The sequence below is a fragment of the Leucoraja erinacea genome, chromosome 1 (assembly GCF_028641065.1).
Source record: "Leucoraja erinacea ecotype New England chromosome 1, Leri_hhj_1, whole genome shotgun sequence".
Classification (NCBI taxonomy): domain Eukaryota; kingdom Metazoa; phylum Chordata; class Chondrichthyes; order Rajiformes; family Rajidae; genus Leucoraja; species Leucoraja erinaceus.
In genome coordinates, this window is record NC_073377.1 from 124115123 (window position 1) to 124135624 (window position 20502).

The 20502-nt window shown below is 44.3% G+C and overlaps 1 protein-coding gene across 1 annotated transcript in view; it reads right to left on the minus strand.

Annotated features, from left to right (window-relative positions):
- LOC129695846 (limbin-like) overlaps positions 1–20502 on the minus strand; it is a 146925-nt gene that overhangs the window by 94348 nt on the left and 32075 nt on the right. The window contains exons 8-10 of the mRNA XM_055633261.1: positions 12087–12221; positions 10359–10501; positions 2678–3002 (exon numbers count right to left, since the gene is read on the minus strand). Of these exons, the coding sequence (XP_055489236.1) occupies positions 2678–3002; positions 10359–10501; positions 12087–12221 (603 nt within the window). The remainder of the gene's footprint in view (positions 1–2677; positions 3003–10358; positions 10502–12086; positions 12222–20502) is intronic.

Sequence of the window (20502 nt, forward strand, 5' to 3'; positions counted from 1 at the left end):
ATTGACACATATACGATTATTAAGGGTTTGGACACGCTAGAGGCAGGAAACATGTTCCCGATGTTGGGGGTCGAGAAGAAGGGGAGGGGGTGGGAGAAGTTGATGCTCACGTGAGAATATTACATGGACATGTGGGGGAAATAGGATTTATGAGATTGCCCTGAGAACTAGCATAGAATTGATGGGTCGAAAAGCCTCCTTCAATATCATAAATGAAATGAAAATGTGTGTTCAAAATGAAGGGTGTCACTGAGTACCATGGGTCCTTGTGACAGGAGCATGCAGAAGCTCAGTTCAAAGAGATTACAAGATACAAGATACAAGATACATTTAATTGTCATTTGGACCCCTTGAGGTCCAAACGAAATGCTGTTTCTGCAGCCATACATTACAAACAAATAGACCCAAGACACAACATAATTTACATAAACATCCATCACATTGCTGTGATGGAAGGCCAAATAAACTTATCTCTCCACTGCACTCCCCCGCCCTCTCCCCCCCCCCCCCGATGTCAGAGTCAAAGTCAAAGCCGTACCCACCAGTCTCACCAGGCATCTGTGAAAGAGCCTGTAGTTCCCAAAGATTTGGACCTGAAACAAGTCATCCTCAATCCCGCCGACGAAAAGTACAAAGAAGATACAATTTTGCCCTTTAGACTTGCAATCATATCCTTGTGTAATAAACACCAAAATACCACTTGCCTTTTCAATTACCTGCTAAACCCACATACTGTACTAACTTTCAGTGATTCATGCACGGGGACACACAAGGTCCCTATGAACACCATGACATTCAACCTCACACAACTTAAAAAAAAACATACCCTGTCTTTGTTCTATTAAACATATGATTGTGTCCTTGTATGCAAATTCTTCAAGAATTAAACCTCTGGCCTGAATGGCGGACCACATGGGGAAAATAAAGGAGCTACTGTGATATTTAGCAGCAAAAGATCATGCAAAAGTGAAAGGTACCATTCCTCAAGCTTAGTCAAGCATATTATTGCAGGCTGTTTTTAAAAACAAGCCCACAGCAATCTGAGGAAACACACATTTCAAGCATTTGTCATGCATCATCTAGCAGCACTTTGACCTTGCCAAGCTAGTGAAGTAAAGCTGAACAGAAATAATACAACATAGCCCATTGGGAATACTCTGTTTACAAATTGGACTGTGCAACATGCATGTTTTTGTGGGCCACCAATCAATTTCAGTGGAAAATAAAATTGTTTTTAAGGGTCCTTCATGCGCCTGCCATTAAGTGCACAGAGGATTATGGAAGTGCTTAATGATGCTCGGCAGCCTGCAAACCATGTCTGGGCATCACTGCTCTAACATTCACTAACATTCATATGCATGAATGACCATACATGGACAATTCATGCAACAATGATCTGACACCGTTTGACTTATGTTGGGAGTCTGCAGGTGGGCCCACTTTAAGGTCAGTCCTTCTGACTACACAGCCAACAGAATGCCCTTCCTCAAGGCAATCCCTTGTCCCAACTCCACTCACCAATTTGCTGACCCAAACTCATTCCCCAACTAACACTTGTTCCTCAATTAACTCCCATGACCCTGATTTCCTCAATTCCAACACACACTTCAATTCATGAGCCCCGGTAATAGACGCTACCCAAACCCCTTTACAGATTGATCAGCACGGACCCCCAAAAACCCTGCTAATCCCCATCAAGCCTTTTAGCCTTCCCCCCCCTCCCTCTCTACCTACTCACCAGGACTCAAGTCCTTGTCATCCACCTGGCCCCAAGCTTATCTTATTTTCTCCATGCACACTGCAAAGTGGAAACGTGTGTAGTTAAAACCCTTGAACATGTAAGGATTGTTAAACAGCACACAACACCTTGGAATGTTACCGTTCTTGTTGTTATAAACCCAATTCCAGGAATATTCAGAGACGTCAGAATCTCCCATCAGAATTTCCCGTCCCAAGTTCACTCGCATTGCTCAATATCTAGTTGTACAACTGCAAAACGAAACACAGGAATACAACATACGGGTCCACCTACAATTTTCTGGCAGCTGGTGGTACAGCACCTCCCTTAATACCGGTAGAATTATGTGAACACACTTAAAATTCCCCCCAGATGTCACCCTGTAAACGTGGCCCCCAGACTAGGTAAGGCGTCCGATCTCGACCTCATCTGGACTTGCGCAGCTGATCGGATTTGCCCCCTCGACCAGGGCTCTGGAACTCCGGCCCTGTCGAAGCCAGCAGATCCATTCCCATAGCCGACTTCGCAGGCCGATATCTCAGCCCCTCAGCGGCCTAGGCAGACAGTTCTGGTACCATTCGACTCCTCTCGGAGGCCGTGACCTCTATTAGTCCGGCAAAATGGATAATCCAGAAAGGCTCTGAAACTAAGGGTGCCGGAAAGTCAGTGGTGGCCTAGATATCGAAAAAGGAAATCAGCAGCATTTTACAGTTAAAAAAAAAACTCCAGTTTGGTAGGCATAGCTGTAATCTGCTGAGGATATGTCCAGGATTCTTAGTTAAGAAGCCTTTGATTTTTTTGTTTTGCAAAATAAAATTCAAGATTCGCACATGGATTCATATTCTAATTAATATCGCCTTCATGAATTTACTTGCCAGATTAATTTCTAACATTCACTCTCGCAATTACACAGCATAAGATTATGGCTTGTTGACATACCTCGTCATCTACATTCTGCACGAGGAGCTCGACTTCTCTGTCCTCTTGTTGCTGCTTCTTATAGAGTGCTTCCATCTTATGCCTGGTGTCTTGGTTACTTTGAGCTGCTAATATGGCTAACATCTCTTCATGCTCCATGCTCAGCCTGTTCTCCGTCTCTTCAAACTGTTCTCTGAAAATAATTTTGAACCTTTCCTCTAAAAGGGGTGAAAGGTCTTTGTTGTGCTTGAAACTCCTGAGCAACAACAGAATTGCATCCAGGTTCAGTTTTTTGCGATGATATTCCAAATCTGTATCCATTTGTATTGTATTCAGTACATGCAAGCTGTAGGACAGAAACTGAGTGTTATATTGTGTCTAATTTAAATTATGAGGAATTAAGAAAAGTAAATCAGGAATAAAGATAATGAAGTGTTTAAGAAGGAACTGCAGATGCTGGAGAATCGAAGGTTACACAAAAAAGCTGGAGAAACTCAGCGGGTGCAGCCGAAACGTTGCCTATTTCCTTCGCTCCATAGATGCTGCTGCACCCGCTGAGTTGCTCCAGCTTTTTTGTGTAACATAAAGATAATGAATACTGGAATATTAAAACATAAATTGAAAAACAATAAATGGGAGATTGCAGTTCCAAGATGCAGCATGGAAACAGGCCCTTTGGCCCATCGAGTCCATGCTGGCTATCAATCAGCAGTTCACACCAGTTCTATGTTATCCCACTTTTTCATCCACTCCCTACACACCGGGGGCATTTACAGAGGCTAATTAACCTACACAAACCCCGCACGTCTTTGGGATGTGGGAGGAAACTGGTGCACCTGATGGAACCGCACACGGTGACAGGGAGAATGTGCGATCAGACAACAACCGAGGTCAGGATCGAACCCAGATCTCTGGCGCTGTGAGACAGAGGATCTACCAATTGCGCCACTGTCTGAAGGTTTTTGGTGCAGAATGAGTGAATCATATCGTTACAGACCAAAGACATTGCTGCCTGTAAGCTCAATTGGAGCTATCACAAGTACTGGTATGTTGATTCTATATTTTTTCTAACCAGTTGAATATTCTTTATTTTTCTAACCATTTGAATATTAGCAGTGATCTTGATTACTGGTTATTTTAATTCATCTTGAGCACCCAACAGTAAATGTGGGACTGAACTCAAGGTGAGCGTGATTTAATGTTGAGTTTGTTTCAGGGTACTATAGGTTTGCATTGGAAAGTGAAAAGCAAGCAAATGGTTCTAAGGTGAATCAAAAACTTTCAGTGGTAGGAATAGGACTTAATGAAACTTGCTAGGTTTGAAATTCATCCTGGCAGTACACATGAATGGTGGAACAGTGGAGTTGTATTCTAATTCTGGAATTCAGTTTTACTTTTCATTATTTATCCATTTTTTAAAATATGTTTGGCCCATATTCTCTTGAATATTTTCTGAGTAAATTGCAATGATGCCAACCATGGGAGGTGGTGTTGAAAGGAGACCAGGCACGTAATTGCAGTGCATTTTAGATAGTAAACAATGTAATGACTATGTGGCAATAATGAAAGCATTGGGTGGTGAATGGGGGTAATAATCAAGACGGCTGCTTTAGAAAAAAACAAAGTATTGGAGGAACTCAGCAGACCAGGCAGAATTTATAGAGGGAAATGGACATTCAACATTTCAATCAGACTGATGGAGTGGAAGGGGGGGGGAGGGGGGGGGGGGGGGGGGAGAACCTAGAAAAGACTCAAACCTCTTTTTCAGCTTGTTGTGTTCAAGAAGGAACTGCAGATGCTGGAAGATCGAAGGTACACAAAAATGCTGTAGAAACTCAGCGGGTGCAGCAGCATCTATGGAGTGAAGGAAATAGGCGACGTTTCGGGCCGAAACCCTTCTTCAGACTGATGGGGGATGGGGGGGGAGAAAAAAGGGAGGAGGAGGAGCCCGAGAGCGGGGGGATGGGAGGAGACAGCTCGAGGGTTAAGGAAGGGGAGGAGACAGCAAGGGCTAGCAAATTTGGGAGAATTCAACGTTCATGCCATCCGGACGCAAGCAACCCAGGCGGAATATGAGGTGCTGTTCCTCCAACTTCCGGTGTTGCTCACTCTGGCAATGGAGGAGACCTAGGACAGAGAGGTCGGATTGGGAATGGGAGGGGGAGTTGAAGTGCTGAGCCACCGGGAGTTCAGGTAGGTTCTTGCGGACTGAGCGGAGGTGTTCGGCGAAACGATCGCCCAACCTCCGCTTAGTCTCCCCGATGTAAATCAGCTGACATCTAGAGCAGCGGATGCAGTAGATGAGGTTGGAGGAGATACAGGTGAAGCTTTGTCGCACCTGGAACGACTGCTTGGGTCCTTGGAGTCGAGGGGGGAGGTGAAGGGACATGTGTTGCATTTCTTGTTTCTTGCGGTTACAACGGAAAGTGCCCGGGGAGGGGGTGGTACGGGAGGGAAGGGAAGAATTGACAAGGGAGTTGCGTAGGGAGCGGTCTTTGCGGAAGGCAGACATAGGGGGAGGTGGGAAGATGTGGCGAGTGGTGGGGTCACGTTGGAGGTGGCGGAAATGGCGGAGGATGATTTGTTGTATTTGCCGGCTGGTGGGGTGAAAAGTGAGGACTAGGGGGACTATGCCCTTGTTGCGAGTGCGGGGATGGGGAGAGAGAGCAGTGTTGCGGGGTATGGATGAGACCCTGGTGCGAGCCTCATCTATGGTGGCGGAGGGGAATCCCCGTTCCCTGAAGAACGAGGACATTTCCGATGCCCTGGTGAGGAATGTCTCATCCTGGGAACAGATGCGGCGTAGGCGGAGGAATTGGGAGTAGGGGGTGGAGTCTTTACAGGGGGCACGGTGGGAAGACGTGTAGTCCAGATAGCCATGTGAGTCAGTTGGTTTGAAGTCTGTCCCCTGCGATGGAGATGGTGAGGTCAAGGAATGGTAGGGAAGTGTCGGAAATGGTTCAGGTGTATTGGAGTGCCGGATGGAAGTTGGTGGTGAAGTGGATGAAGTCAGTCAGTTGTGTGTGGGTGCAGGAGGTGGCCCCAAAGCAGTCGTCAATGTAACGGAGGTAGAGGTCGGGGATGGGGCCCAGGTACGTATTGAACAAGGATTGTTCAACGTACCCGACAAAGAGGCAGGCGTAGCTGGGGCCCATGCGTGTGCCCATAGCTACGCCTTGTGTTTGGAGGAAATGGGAGGAGTCAAACGTAAAGTTGTTGAGGGTGAGGCCCAACTCCGCTAGGCGGAGGAGAGTGTCAGTGGCTGGGTATAGGTTGCTCCTCTGGTCGAGGAAGAACTGGAGGGCTTTGAGGGGGATGGAGGTGTAGAGTGACTGGACATCCATGGTGAAGATGAGGGGGTGAGGGCCTAGAGAGTGGAATGCGCGAAGGCGGCGGAGAATGTCTGAGGTGTCTAGAACATAGGTGGGAAGGGATTTGACCAAGGGGGATAGTATGGAGTCAAGGTAAGCTTTTTCAGCTTACTCTCCTCTACTGCAGTCTGAAGAAGAGTCCTGATCCAAATATTAACTTCCTTCAATTGATGTTGCCTGACCCGCTGAGTTCCTCCAATGCTATGTTTTTTTGCCCAAGATTCCAGCAACTGCATTGTTTCCAAATGTTAGTTTGGCCTGAGTCTACTGAACTTCCATTGTATTTTTGGAAACTTATTAATTCAGGTAGGTAAAGGCCCCAACCTTTTTTTTTATTTTTTTTTTTTTAATATTTCTATTATAAGCATGTATATATCATAATCAAAACACATTTAGTATATCAATTACATATTGTTAATAGATGGGATTCCAGCTATCAGAGTAACAGGGATCCTCATTTATCAATTATATATTAACTGCTTCTATTTGTTTATTTTTTTTATAGATAGTGAGAAAGAAGAGAAAAAAAAACACGATAAAAAAGAATAGAATAAATTATTTATCAATAATACAACTTTGGAGATAGGTCCGTAGAATATAAAACCTTTTGGCGTGCTTTGTAAATTTGTCAGTGCCGTAGGTGGCTGCTATTTGTATACATAGTGTATGCAAGCAAAGAATCTCACTGTGCCTCATCACATGTGACAATAAAGTATTCATATTCCTATTCGTGTGACCAATACAGTTCAATTTCCGGGTAATGGTGACCACCCAGAATATTGAAGGTACAGCCTGGGCCATATAATGCTATTGAATGTTCAAGAAGGAACTGCAGATGCTGGAAAATCGAAGGTACACAAAAATGCTGGAGAAACTCAGCGGGTGCAGCAGCATCTATGGAGCGAAGGAAATAGACCACGTTTCCGGCCGACATAAAGAAGGATTTCTGAAGAAGGGTTTCGGCCCGAAACGTTGCCCGTTTCCTTCGCGCCATAGATTCTGCCGCGCCCGAGTTTCTCCAGCATTTTTGTCTACCTAATGCTATTGAATGTCAAGGATAGGTGATCAGACCTTATTTTAGTTGAGATATTAACTGCCTTACACTTTTGCTGGTCCATTTATATATCTATGTCCGAATGTTGTCCAGATATTTCCGCACGCACACAGGAGGAGATGCTGGTGTGGCGGCAAAAGCAAGGAGACGGGGCTTTATTTACTGAGAAATTGGGAATGGAACTGAATATCATGTAATCGACAGTAAACAAGGTAAATACTGCTTTTACATTTGTTCTATCAAATACACATGTTTTAAATGAATAAAACACTATTTTTTTTTTTGTATATTTCTGAATTCTTCAGGAATTAACCTTCTGTTCTGTTCAGTAGTGACCATATGGAAAAATAGGTTAATAGAGTTACTGTGGCATTTTACAGCAAAATATCACATGAAAGCAAATGGAACCATTGTGAAACACTGTCCAATCATCAGAAAGCAATGATTGATGGAAGATTGGGTCTAGCAAGATGCCGGATCAATTTTCACAGTGATGTTCCACAGTATATTACTGATCAGGTTGTGCATGTTCAGAGATCAGAATATGTTTAGGTATTAATGGAATCAAACGGTATAGATTCAGTGTTTGAAGATGGTGCTGAGATGGAAGGTCATCCATGTTCATGATCTTACTGAATGGTACAGCAGGCACGAGAAATTAATGGGCCTCCTCCTGCTTCTATTTCTTATCTTCTTCCATTTCCTATGTGATTTTTCTTGTATGCTTCATGAAAGAAATATGGACAGACAAAGAGAGCAAGTAAAAGAGACAGGGAGTCAAGAAGAGAGACAAGAAATAGCAAGCAAAAAGACTGAATAAACTGCTCGGAATGTGATTTCATTCAATAGTTGTGTGGGATCAGCTAAAGCCTGATAATATTTTACCTGCATGAGGTTCTGCTGTTGCATTAATGCTCAGAATTGAAGTGCATCATCCTTAAAAATAAGATTATTTTTTACCAGCAATTGGACTTTATTCAAAGAATTGCAGGAAAGGTTTTGATCTTTCGGGTCAATAGGAATACTGCACTGGGAAGCAGTTGCATTAATGAACAGTAAGCTACCATGTACGATATGAACAGGATTATAAGACCTTGTTCAAGAGTTGAAATAAAAGATCTGGGTCTTTTTCAAAATGCATCAATAGCTATGTGGACATACAAAATAATAAATTGAAATACAAAAGCAACAGAGGCCAGAAAAGTGAAGTAAATGAAGCTTTTTGGATGTGAACTTAATTTAACACACCACCAGTAGCAAACACAGGTACAGTATAACAGATAAGCATCCAATTATGGAAATGAGGACATAGAAGAATGGAATTCAATCATCACATTTTTGCAAATATTAGTAGAAAAATTTGGCCTTTCTGTGCAATCTTTGGGTGTTATTGGAGTTCCGAAGAGGCGTAAACAATTTTAGTGCCAATTGTGTTGGATATGTATTTATTGTGGATATTAGTAGAGTATGAAGAGCAGACAGACAGTATCAGTTAGCCTACAATGTTGACCAGATACTTCCATGTGCAAATTGGGTACAGTACTACAACAACAGAAAGTTGAACCAGAAGGGAAGACATTTTCCTCTCCATCATCCCTCTTTCTAATCAGCTCTGTGTGTTTTTGATGCCATTCATTGCAATACTGTGAATGTGCAATACTTAGTGAGTGTCATTTGTATATTGTCTGGCTTACAGACAAAATGAATGAAAGCAGGAAACGGCACACAAAACCGAGCATGGGAGAGAGACATAGTTTATGAGAGATGGGAAAAGGGGGATAGACAGCAAGAGAAAACAAGATGGAGCCTGAGAGCAAAAGAGCGAGAGTGGACATGTACGAGGGCATTGCAATGTAACGACGCATTTGAAAATGAATTGATCAATTTTACATTCAGCAAATATTTTTCTTTGAAATAGTTACATTTGTACTTCGGAAATATCAATTCTGCAAAATTCAACATAATTGGTGATGCAATCTCCATCTCCTACGGTGATGCTTGCTGAAAGATATACATTAGCCAAGGCATCAGTGGGACCACCTATGCTCTTCAACAAACAGCTGGTGGATGGGGTTTTTTTCTAGCCAAAATCGTTCATTACTTCAGCAAGTGATCTGAAAGTCTCACTACAAAATGTAGGGTGCCCTCGGGCCAAATGATGAATGCGAAAGAGAATTCAAACGGCCAATAGTTGATTTTTCATTTATACAAAGGATCTGATGCCAGCTTCATGCAGGCATAAAGAATCCTTCCAGTTAGTTATACTGCACAGAAGCAGGTCCTTCAGCCCATCATGTCCATGCTGATCGTTTTGCCCATCTACCCGCATTCCTTAAATGCCTTTTCTATTTAGTTGTATGTCTAAATACCTCCTAGATGGTCACTGTTTCTTACTCCACTTTCTCTGGCAATGTCAGATTCAATTTTAATTGTCATTGTCAGTGTACAGTACAGAGACAACAAAATGCATGTGTTCCAGATATCAACTACTCTGTGTACAGAATTTAGCATATAAGATCCTCTTTAAGTCTCCCACCCTTCACCTTCAAACAATGTGCTCTTTTTGATACCCTTATCATGGAGAAAATATTTTTGACCATCCACCCTATCTACACCTCTCATAATCGTATATAATTCTGATACACTTCAGCCTCCTCAGCTCCAGGGAGAAAAAGCCCAGCCTTTCTAATATCTTCCCATACGTAAAGTGGGTACTTAAAACATCCAAATAAACCTTTGCCTGTGCCACATTACAGCTGAATACACCACAGGCAAAGGTTTATTTGGATGTTTTAAGTACTGTTATTCCACAAAATCATGAATCAAGTTCTCTGGGACAATAAGCATCAAAATGGTTTCACAGCGGTTCAATAAAAATCAAACTCTGCCTTGTTTTACACACTGCAGCATACATCAAACTGTTGGATTTTGTGATTTATACTGGAACCAATTAAGTCACTATGAGTTCTCGCACAATTTCTATTGATTTGGAGGGACATGAATTAGTTAATGAGATAAGATGTGCTAATGTTTCCCCTAGGGTTGTGATATTGATTGTGTGCCACGTGAATTGATCTGAAGCCTCCGAGCAACATCATGATTAAAAATGCATCGGCATCGTCTTCTCTCTTTGGGCCCAAAGGATTAGTACATTTTTCTTAGTCAAACTAAAGAATAATTTGTCACAGAGAAATGTTATCTTCCTAAATTCGTCTTCAATTATTAACATTGTACTAGTCAAAGTTTTACTTGGAAATGTTTCATGCCGAGCTCTTACTCATTCAATGCACGAGTCATGTTCTGTGGGTCTTCAAGCAGCAAAATGTCAATCACTCTGTCCTGAAGTCGGATATATTCCTGTAAGCTCTTTGCTCCATCATCGGATACTGAGGAACTTTCATTTGACTGCTTTCTCTTTACCTGTTTAAAAAACTGCAAATTGCATAGTTTAGCACACACCGTAAATGGGAATGGCACACAAGATGTTAAAATCTGCCAGTTTTTCATTTGTTGTGTATAGACTAGATTCAGGCAGATTGTAACCTGTTGCACGAAAATGAAATGCTCCAATTTATTGTCATTGTCAGGTACAGTACACAAAAAGCATTTTTTTAGCATCTCCCTTGAAAGGGAGACACAGGGCGTCGCGGTGTGCCCGCGCCTGCCGCCGTAACATTCCATTACAGGCAAAGGTGGGTGAAGTGTCTTGCCCAAGGACACAACGACAGTATGCACTCCAAGCGGGATTTGAACCGGCTACCCTGGGCCCTGATCTTAGCCCATTGGTCATTTGGTGGACACAAAAAGCGGAGTAAAGAGCGGGTCAGGCAACATCATTTTTTGCAATGCTAAATACCCTGGGCCCTGATTTTAATGGTGGTGGCAGTGGTGAAGATGAAGGAGAGGTGCAAGGTGCAGAAAGGGAATTAGACCTCACATCTAGAAATGGTCTCTGAATCTTGTTCCTCTTGGCCCATGTATGAAAAACTCATCTAATTCTTCAACGCTTGCCTGTCTGCATTTCCTCTGGTGCAAGCTTCTCCTCACAACACGTCTCATAGGACAGAAGTGCAAGGCAACAGGTTAAGAAGGTGGTGAACCAACAACCTCACTTCAGCTACAACCTGCCACAACAACCCTCTCTTCCAACCACCTCACTGGGGGTTTTTGCCATAAGTTTAACCATTCACCACACATGGACAATTTAAAGTGAAGGCTTTGCCATCAGAAAGTCTGCTCTATGCATGACTAAATAAACTTCTCCTCCAGCTGAACTATTGTGAGTTTTAGAAGTGCATTATGACATTCTCTCCATACGAAACAAAATGCAGAACATTATTTTAATGTTTCCTTGACTGAAGTACAATTAATGGAACCAAATATCAAAAAGACACAAAGAACTGTGGATGCTTGAGTCTCGAGTAAAACCAAAATTTCTAGAGGAACTCAGTGGGTCAGGCAGCATCTGTGAAGGGGTTGATTAGGCGATGCTTCAGGTTGGGACCCTTCTTTAGACTTAAACTACTGTATTTTGCCTAAATTTTCTGCAATAAATTGATTTAAAGATACACAGGGAAACAGGCCCTTCAGCCCACCAAGTGCATGCTGTCCATCAACCACCCATTCACATTCATTCTATGTTGTTCCACTTTTGTATCGACTTGCCTACACATTTGGGGGAAATTAACTAATTCAACAAACTTGCATATCTTTGGGATATCAAACCTGGATCCCTAGTACTGTGAGGTTGCAGTTCTGCCAGCTGCACCACTGTGTCGCTCTAAAAAAAGGTCTTGACCTGAGACGCTGCACAGATGCTGCCTGACTGGTTGAGTTACTCCAGCACTTGCACAGCATAGAATCACTGGTTCCATTTATTATTAGTCTATAATTCTGCATTAAGGAGAATTTAACAGTTTTAGCAGGAGGACAGGAAAATCTGCCTCAAGGATACTGTAATACACAATGCAAAGTACACTGTAAAACAATGTGTTCATTAACTGACCCGCTGGAGACATGGGTTCCTGCCAGTTACCCTTCCGATATGGAAGGTGGTGATGAGAATTAAACACACCAAGGCCAAAGAAACAATGAATGCCACAATAAATCCAGCAAAGTGTACGCCGTGATTTGGAGAAACCTGCAAAAGAAAATGTAAAATAAAACACTTTAGTCTTCCTTGAACAAAACTGGAGTGGCAAAACATTTCCATTTTTGTTTTTGTTTTAAAGTCAAGATATTGCACTATAATAAAAGTACAACTAACTTTGGTTTTATAATGTACGTCAACCTCAAAACCGTTCCCAGAAGGAATGGGTGGCGTTTTGGGTCGAGACTCTTCAGACGCACTCTTCAGGTCTGAAGAATGGTCTTGGCAAGAATCGCCACCCATTCCTTCTCTCCAGTGATGCTGCCTGTTTTGTGCATGGGAGCTTGTGTGCATTCCGCAACGAGACAGTAATAAAACTTGCTTCTTGTTGGGGGGGGGGGGGGGGGGGGGGGAGGGGGGGGGGGGGGGGGGGGAATAAAATTGTTCGTTGCCATGCAGACTTGTCATAGACACGCCAGAGAATGTGTGTGGCCCCCATGTTTACAAAGCGATTTACTCTGCCCCGAGCCATCTGTCCCCGCGCCCCGCGGCCGGGGTGAATAACCCGGTGTGGGTGTCAGGGTCCGGGGGTCGGGAGGGGAGAAATCACCCTGGTGTGGGGGTTGGGGTCCGATGGCGGGACATCGCGGTCAATGACTGTGGGATGCTCCCGCCGGTGGAGACGGAGGAGAGAGAGAAGAGGGAGAGAAAGAGAGAAGGGAGGAGAGAGAGAGAGAAGGGACAGGGAGGGAGAAGGGACAGGAGGGGGGAGAGAGGAGAGATAGAGCAGAGAGAGGGAGAGAGAGAGAGAGAGAGAGAGAGAGCGCGCGAGAGAGTGAGAGAGAGAGAGAGAGAGGGGAGAGAGAGAGGAGAGAGAGAGGAGAAGGGAGGGGGAGAGAGAGAAGAGGGGGAGGGAGAGAGGGGGAGAGAAGAGGGAGGGGACAGGGGAGAGAGAGAGAAGAGGGACAGAGGGGAGAGAGAGGAGGGGAAAGAGAGAGAGAGAGAGAGAGAGAGGAGGGGAGAGAGAAAGGGGGAGAAAAGGGGGAGAGAGAGAGAGGGAAAAGAGAAAGAGGAAGAAGAGAGAGAGAAGAGGGGAAACAGAGAGAAAAGAGGGGAAGAGAAAAAAGAGGGGAAAGAGAAAAAGAGGGGAAGAGAGAAAAGAGGGGAAATGAGAGAAAAGAGGGGAGAGAGAACTGAGGAGACGGGTAGATGAAAGTAAGAGCAGAGGGGGAGAAAGGAGAAGGGGAGAGAAAGGGGGAGGAAAGAAAAAAGAGAGGGGAAACTAGAAAAGAGAGGAAAAGACGGAAGAGGAGGTGAGGGGAAAGAGGTAAAAGGAGGGAAAAGAAGGGAAAGAGGGAAACGAAAGAAGGGGAGAAAGAAGAGGGGAGAGGAAAGAAAGAGAGGGGAGAGAAGGGAAAGAGAAAAAGATAAGAGGGAAAGAGAATAAAAGAGGGGAAAGAGAAAAACAGGGGCAGGGGAAAAGGATGAAAAGAGTAAAAGAGGGAGAGAAGAGAGGGGGCCAGAGAGAGGGTAGGGAGGGCAGGGGTGAGAGGGGAGAGAAAAAGGGGGGAGAGGGAGAGAGGAGAGAAAAAAGGAGAGAGAAAAAAAGAGAGGGGTGAGAGAGAGCAGAGGGCGGAGAGGAAGCAGAGGGGGACAGGAGAGGCTAAGTGACCAATATTGGTGGCAGTTGAAAACAGGAGAGAAGAGATTCTGGCAACCAAGAGGAAGAACAGAATATGAAGCCACATTTGGACAGAGAGAGGTTGAAACAGAGGTGGAAGAGAGGAAGGGAGGTAAAATGCAAAAAAATGACAAAACAAGGAAAGCAGACTTTGGCAAGACTCAGTGTGGCAACCCCTGACTTTAAAGAACTAGATGATACATCAAACTAAGAATAATCCTTGGCGAAGGAAATACGGCACATCTTGGGTGCACACAATACGTAACAGCAAACACTGAGAGACGGTGAATGACCAACATGCACATATGTACGCACACACTAATCAACAAGGTTAACTAACACTAAGAAATTAATATTGAATTGCTAAACTTGCTATTGTGTTGTACTGTTTACAGCTGCAAGAACGTGGAGAGAAGAGGGGAGGGAGTGAGAGAAGAGGGGAGGAGAGAGGGGAGGGGGAGGGGGGGGAGAAGAGGGGAGAAGAGTGGAGGGGGAGAGAAGAGGGGGGAGAAGGGGAGAAGAGGGGGGAGAAGAGGGGGGGGGGGAGGGGAGGGGGGGGGGGGGGGGGGGGGGGGGGTGGGAAGGGGGGAAGGGGAGGGGGGGGGAGGGGGGGAGAAGAGGGGGAGAGGGGGGCGAGGGGGGGCGAGGGGGGCGACGGAGAGGGAGAGAGAGCAGGGTAACTATGAAGATGACAGTCCACTAGAGACAACTGCTGCCATGGCCATCTCTACCCCTCCTACACCTCACAATTCAAGCCACCAGCTGAGAGAGAATCTGGCTGAGCTAGAACTCGAGTTCACGGACCTTAAACAAGCGCAGGCTAGGCAACTCTACCAGCTGAAAGAGGACTTCAAACAGCTGAGGAAGAAAAATGAGAATACCAACTCTGAGATGAAGAGAACCCTGGAAGAGTTGAAACAAGAAAACGATGTAGTCCGTGCCCAAATATCCAAAATGACGGAGGACATGAATAAGCAGGGACAATAATTGTGGATAATGTGGTGTTGTGGATAATGAAGAGGATTTCCAAAGTCTACAGAGTGATTTAGGCCATTTGGAAAAATGGGCTGAAAGATGGCAGATGGAGTTTAATGCTGATAAATGTGAGGTGCTACACCTTGGCAGGACAAATCAAAATAAGACGTACATGGTAAATGGTAGGGAATTGAAGAATACAGTTGAACAGAGGGATCTGGGTATAACCGTGCATAGTTCCTTGAAGGTGGAATCTCATATAGATAGGGTGGTAAAGAAAGCTTTTGGTATGCTAGCCTTTATAAATCAGAGCATTGAGTATAGAAGCTGGGATGTAATGTTAAAGTTGTACAAGGCATTGGTGAGGCCAAATCTGGAGTATGGTGTACAATTTTGGTCGCCCAATTATAGGAAGGATGTCAACAAAATAGAGAGAGTACAGAGGAGATTTACTAGAATGTTGCCTGGGTTTCAGCAACTAAGTTGCAGAGAAAGGTTGAACAAGTTAGGGCTTTATTCTTTGGAGCGCAGAAGGTTAAGGGGGGACCTGATAGAGGTCTTTAAAATGATGAGAGGGATAGACAGAGTTGATGTGGACAAGCTTTTCCCTTTGAGAATAGGGAAGATTCAAACAAGAGGACATGACTTCAGAATTAAGGGACAGAAGTTTAGGTGTAACATGAGGGGGAACTTCTTTACTCAGAGAGTGGTGGCGGTGTGGAATGAGCTCCCAGTGGAAGTGGTGGAGGCAGGTTCATTGGTATCATTTAAAAATAAATTGGATAGGCATATGGATGAGAAGGGAATGGAGGGTTATGGTATGAGTGCAGGCAGGTGGGACTAAGGGGAAAAAAAATTTGTTCGGCATGGACTTGTAGGGCCGAGATGGCCTGTTTCCGTGCTGTAATTGTTATATGGTTATATGGTTAATAATTTGCCAAGCAGCACCAGAATGGCCGGGACATTCACCCAGAAGTCCCAAAAAAGACACATGAAAGCACTCAGAGCCCAGCTGCTGCTCGCTTTCCCATGCCTGCTCCGACCTTTGAGCTGCACTCAGCCCACCAATACACCTTTATTAGTGGGCACCCCTTCTGTTACACAACTTGCCCCAGGTACACAGTCAACAGGCAACCCTCACCCAACTTCCTGCCCCCCCAGTCTGAAGAGCAAAACCCCAAGGTGGTCCCACTGACTGATTCCAACGGGAAGTTTCTGGACCCCCAGAGGCTGTTCCCAGGTCGCCAGGTATTAGTCAAAAGTTGCAGCACCACAGACCAGGCAATGAGGGTCCTGAGCAAAGACGCCATCGGGAGCCCTCAACACCTCGTGATCCACACAGGCACGAATGACTTGCGCACCTTACGCCATCGTACTGCTGGGGCAATAACGAGGATGGCAGAAAAGGCCAGCAAGGAATTCCCTGAATCGAGGATCGTGATATCTACCCTGCTCCCCAGGACAGATACCCCACCCCATGTGATCCACGATACCAACATGGAGATCAGCAGAGGATGTGCCGCCCTCCCTAATGTCCAATTGGCCCACCTCCCGACCATCGGTACATGGGACCTCCATGATGGAGTACATCTAAACAGACATGGGGTGAGGGTCTTCGCAAAGAACCTCAAATATACTGCCCTGGGACGCAACCTTCCCACCCCCTCAATCAATGGGAATCCAAGAGGCCAATCTGGACTCCCTCCCCCCCCCCCCCCCCCCCCCCCCCCCCCCCACTGTAAGGACCACCCGCCAAACTGCGAGGAGACAGAACAGCCCAGCGAGGGCCTCCACTGCCCCCGGCTCATCATTCCAGCCACAGCCGCGGATCACCTCGGAGATGGGAGAGATCAGGCAGCGGCTGCACACCCTATGTTCCCACCTCCTATGGTAACAAAGGATACAAACATATAAACAGTCCCTTCCGAGTGACTGATAAAAACAACATATGATTGCACTGAATTAGTACTGTTGATATTGATTATTAATATAGTTATTACTACTAGGTGGCAGTATGAATCTGCCTTACCATGGCATACAATATTACTACTAGGTGGCAGTATGAATCTGATTTACCATGGCATACAAAACTTTACCTACCATTCCCCAATTATAGAAAAAAATAGTGTTTTCGCACCTGTCCCACAAAATAGGTTTTATTTAAACTAAAAAAGAAGAGAATATAAATACACATTAAATGAGTTCATTCCATATAGGCTGCTGGAATATCCAGGTTCTCTACTCTTCAACCTTCGGGATGAAGACTGGGAACCCTGAGTTCTTAAAGTCTATCGAAGACACTGATATAATGATATTAACAGAAACATGGTATCGCAAGGATACGTTCATTCACTGTCCATCAGGGTACCATGAAGTCATGGCGCCCTCAGTAAAAACTACTGATATACATAAGGGCAGAACCTCTGGGGGGGGGGTCTTGGTGTGGTACAAAGAAGAACTAGACAGTCACATTACATCAATAAAACTGGGGAAATCACATATATGGTTGAAACTAGATTAAAAAATTGGAATAATTGGTAAAGATATATATCTATGTGCCGCCTACATACCCCCAACAGAATCGTCATATTTTGAAGAGGATATATTTGAAACTCTCCACAGGGAAATCAATCATTTCCAGGCCCAGGGAAATGTGCTGCTATGTGGAGACCTGAATGCAAGGACCGGATGTGAACCCGATTCCATCGACCCACAGGGCAACAACCATGTGTTCGGTCAAACCCCCTTGTATGTCACACCAACTATCATTAACCGAAACAACCTTGACTGTGAAATAAATAAAAGTGGTTGAGAGGTAGGGCATCTCTGTCGAGCCTTGGGACTGTACATAGTTAATGGTGGGCTCAGAGGGGACTCGCTGGGAAGGTTTACATATTCCTCAGCTCTTGGGTCTAGCGTGGTAGACTACGCAATTACTGACATAGACCCCTGCACTATCAGTGCATTCACTGTTAGGCAGCGGTCCCCTCTTTCAGACCATAGTCAAATCAACGTGTACCTAAAATTTCCTGTTCAAACTAAAGACATAAAAAAGGAACCCAGTAAGCTGTATAAACTAAACCAGACTTACAAATGGGCTTCAGATAGTGGAGATACATTCACCATGGCCCTGAAATCACCCGATCTCACAAATAAAGTACTGAAATTCAGGGCAAACCCATATGAGACTACTAGAGATGGTGTAAACATGGCTATAAATGACATTAATATGATCTTTCACAAGGCAGCCATCAAAGTTGACCTTGTGAAACAGAAAAGAAAAATAATCAAAAATCACAACCATGAAAAATGGTTCGACCATGAGTGTAAAAGTGTCAGAAAAGACCCGAGGAAAATATCCAACCAAAAGCACCGTCAACCAAACAACCCAGACTTACGTATTAGATATAATGAAACCCTTAAACACACGATTAGGAACAAAAGACAAAATTACACTCACAAAAGACTTGAAGAAATTGAAAATTCCATAAATCAAAACCAATTTTGGGATATGTGGAATAACTACATTAGTAATAATCTTTCAAAACTCTTTAGATTCTAGAGTAGTTCCTGAGGATTGGCGGGTAGCAAACGTAACCCCACTTTTTAAGAAGAGAGGGAGAGAGAAAACGGGGAATTACAGACCAGTTAGTCTAACATCGGTAGTGGGGAAACTGCTAGAGTCAGTTACTAAAGATGGGATAGCAGCCCATTTGGAAAGTGGTGAAATCATTGGACAAAGTCAGCATGGATTTACAAAAGGTAAATCATGTCTGACGAATCTTATAGAATTTTTCGAGGATGTAACTAGTAGCGTGGATAGGGGAGAACCAGTGGATGTGGTGTATCTGGACTTCCAGAAGGCTTTCGACAAGGTCCCACATAAGAGATTAGTATACAAACTATACTACAATTAGTACACGGCTTTGGGGGTTCAGTATTGATGTGGATAGAGAACTGGCTGGCAAACAAGAAGCAAACAGTAGGAGCAAATGGGTCCTTTTCACAATGGCAGGCAGTGACTAGTGGGGTACCGCAAGGCTCAGTGCTGGGACCCCAGCTATTTACAATATATATTAATGATCTGGATGAGGGAATTGAAGGCAATATCTCCAAGTTTGCGGATGGCACTAAGCTGGGGGGCAGTGTTAGCTGTGAGGAGGATGTTAGGAGACTGCAAGGTGACTTGGATAGGCTGGGTGAGTGGGCAAATGTTTGGCAGATGCAGTATAATGTGGATAAATGTGAGGTTATCCATTTTGGTGGCAAAAAAAAGGAAAGCAGACTATTATCTAAATGGTGGCCGACTAGGAAAAGGGGAGATGCAGATCAGCGAGACCTGGGTGTCATGGTACACCAGTCATTGAAGGTAGGCATGCAGGTTCAGCAGGCAGTGAAGAAAGCGAATGTTATGTTAGCTTTCATAGCAAAAGGATTTGAGTATAGGAGCAGGGAGGTTCTACTGCAGTTGTACAGGGTCTTGGTGAGACCACACCTGGAGTATTGCGTACAGTTTTGGTCTCCAAATCTGAGGAAGGACATTATTGCCATAGAGGGAGTGCAGAGACGGTTCACCAGACTGATTCCTGGGATGTCAGGACTGTCATGAAGAAAGACTGGATAGACTTGGTTTATACTCTCTAGAATTTAGGAGATTGAGAGGGGATCTTATAGAAACTTACAAAATTCTTAAGGGGTTGGACAGGCTAGATGCAGGAAGATTTCACACAGAGAGTGGTGAGTCTCTGGAACTCTCTGCCGCAGAGGGTAGTCGAGGCCAGTTCATTGGCTATATTTAAGAGGGAGTTAGATGTGGCCCTTGTGGCTAAGGGGATCAGAGGGTATGGAGAGAAGGCAGGTACGGGATACTGGGTTGGATGATCAGCCATGATCATATTGAATGGCGGTGCAGGCTCGAAGGGCCGAATGGCCTACTCCTGCACCTAATTTCTATGTTTCTATGTTTCTAACCTGAGCACAACAAAACTACAAACACTGCCAATTCAAGACGGTGATATCTGGAAAGCACACTTCCAAAATCTATATAAACACATCACAATCAATAAAATAAACTCAAATTATTCCCATATCAAAGAAAGACTCCAAACACTAGAAACAGTAATTAAAGATTATCAAAACCCTCTTGATTCCCTAATTACTTTGGAAGAACTGACCACAAAAATAAAATCTCTTCACTCAAAGAAAGCCTGTGGTCCAGACAGCATTAAAAATGAAATGCTCAAGTACAGCACTCCGGAGATGCAGGACATAGTGCTTAGGCTGTTCAACATCATACTACGTTCAGGTCACTTCCCTGATATTTGGTGTCAAGGGCTTATTTCACCCATTTATAAGAGTGGAAACAAATTAGACCCAAATAATTATCGTGGCATCTGTGTCAGTAGCTGCCTAGGGAAGTTATTCTGCAGTATCATAAATAACAGAATGCAGGATTTCCTTAGCAAACACAACATTCTCAGTAAAAACCAAATGTGCTTCCTCCCAAAACACCGTACCACTGACCACATTTATACCCTCCACACCCGCATTGAAAAACATGTGAAAAATGGGAAAATATTTGCCTGTTTTATTGACTTTGAGAAAGCATTTGACTCTATTTGGCATGAAGGGCTCTATTACAAACTCCTCGGCTGTGGTATAGGAGGAAAGGTATAT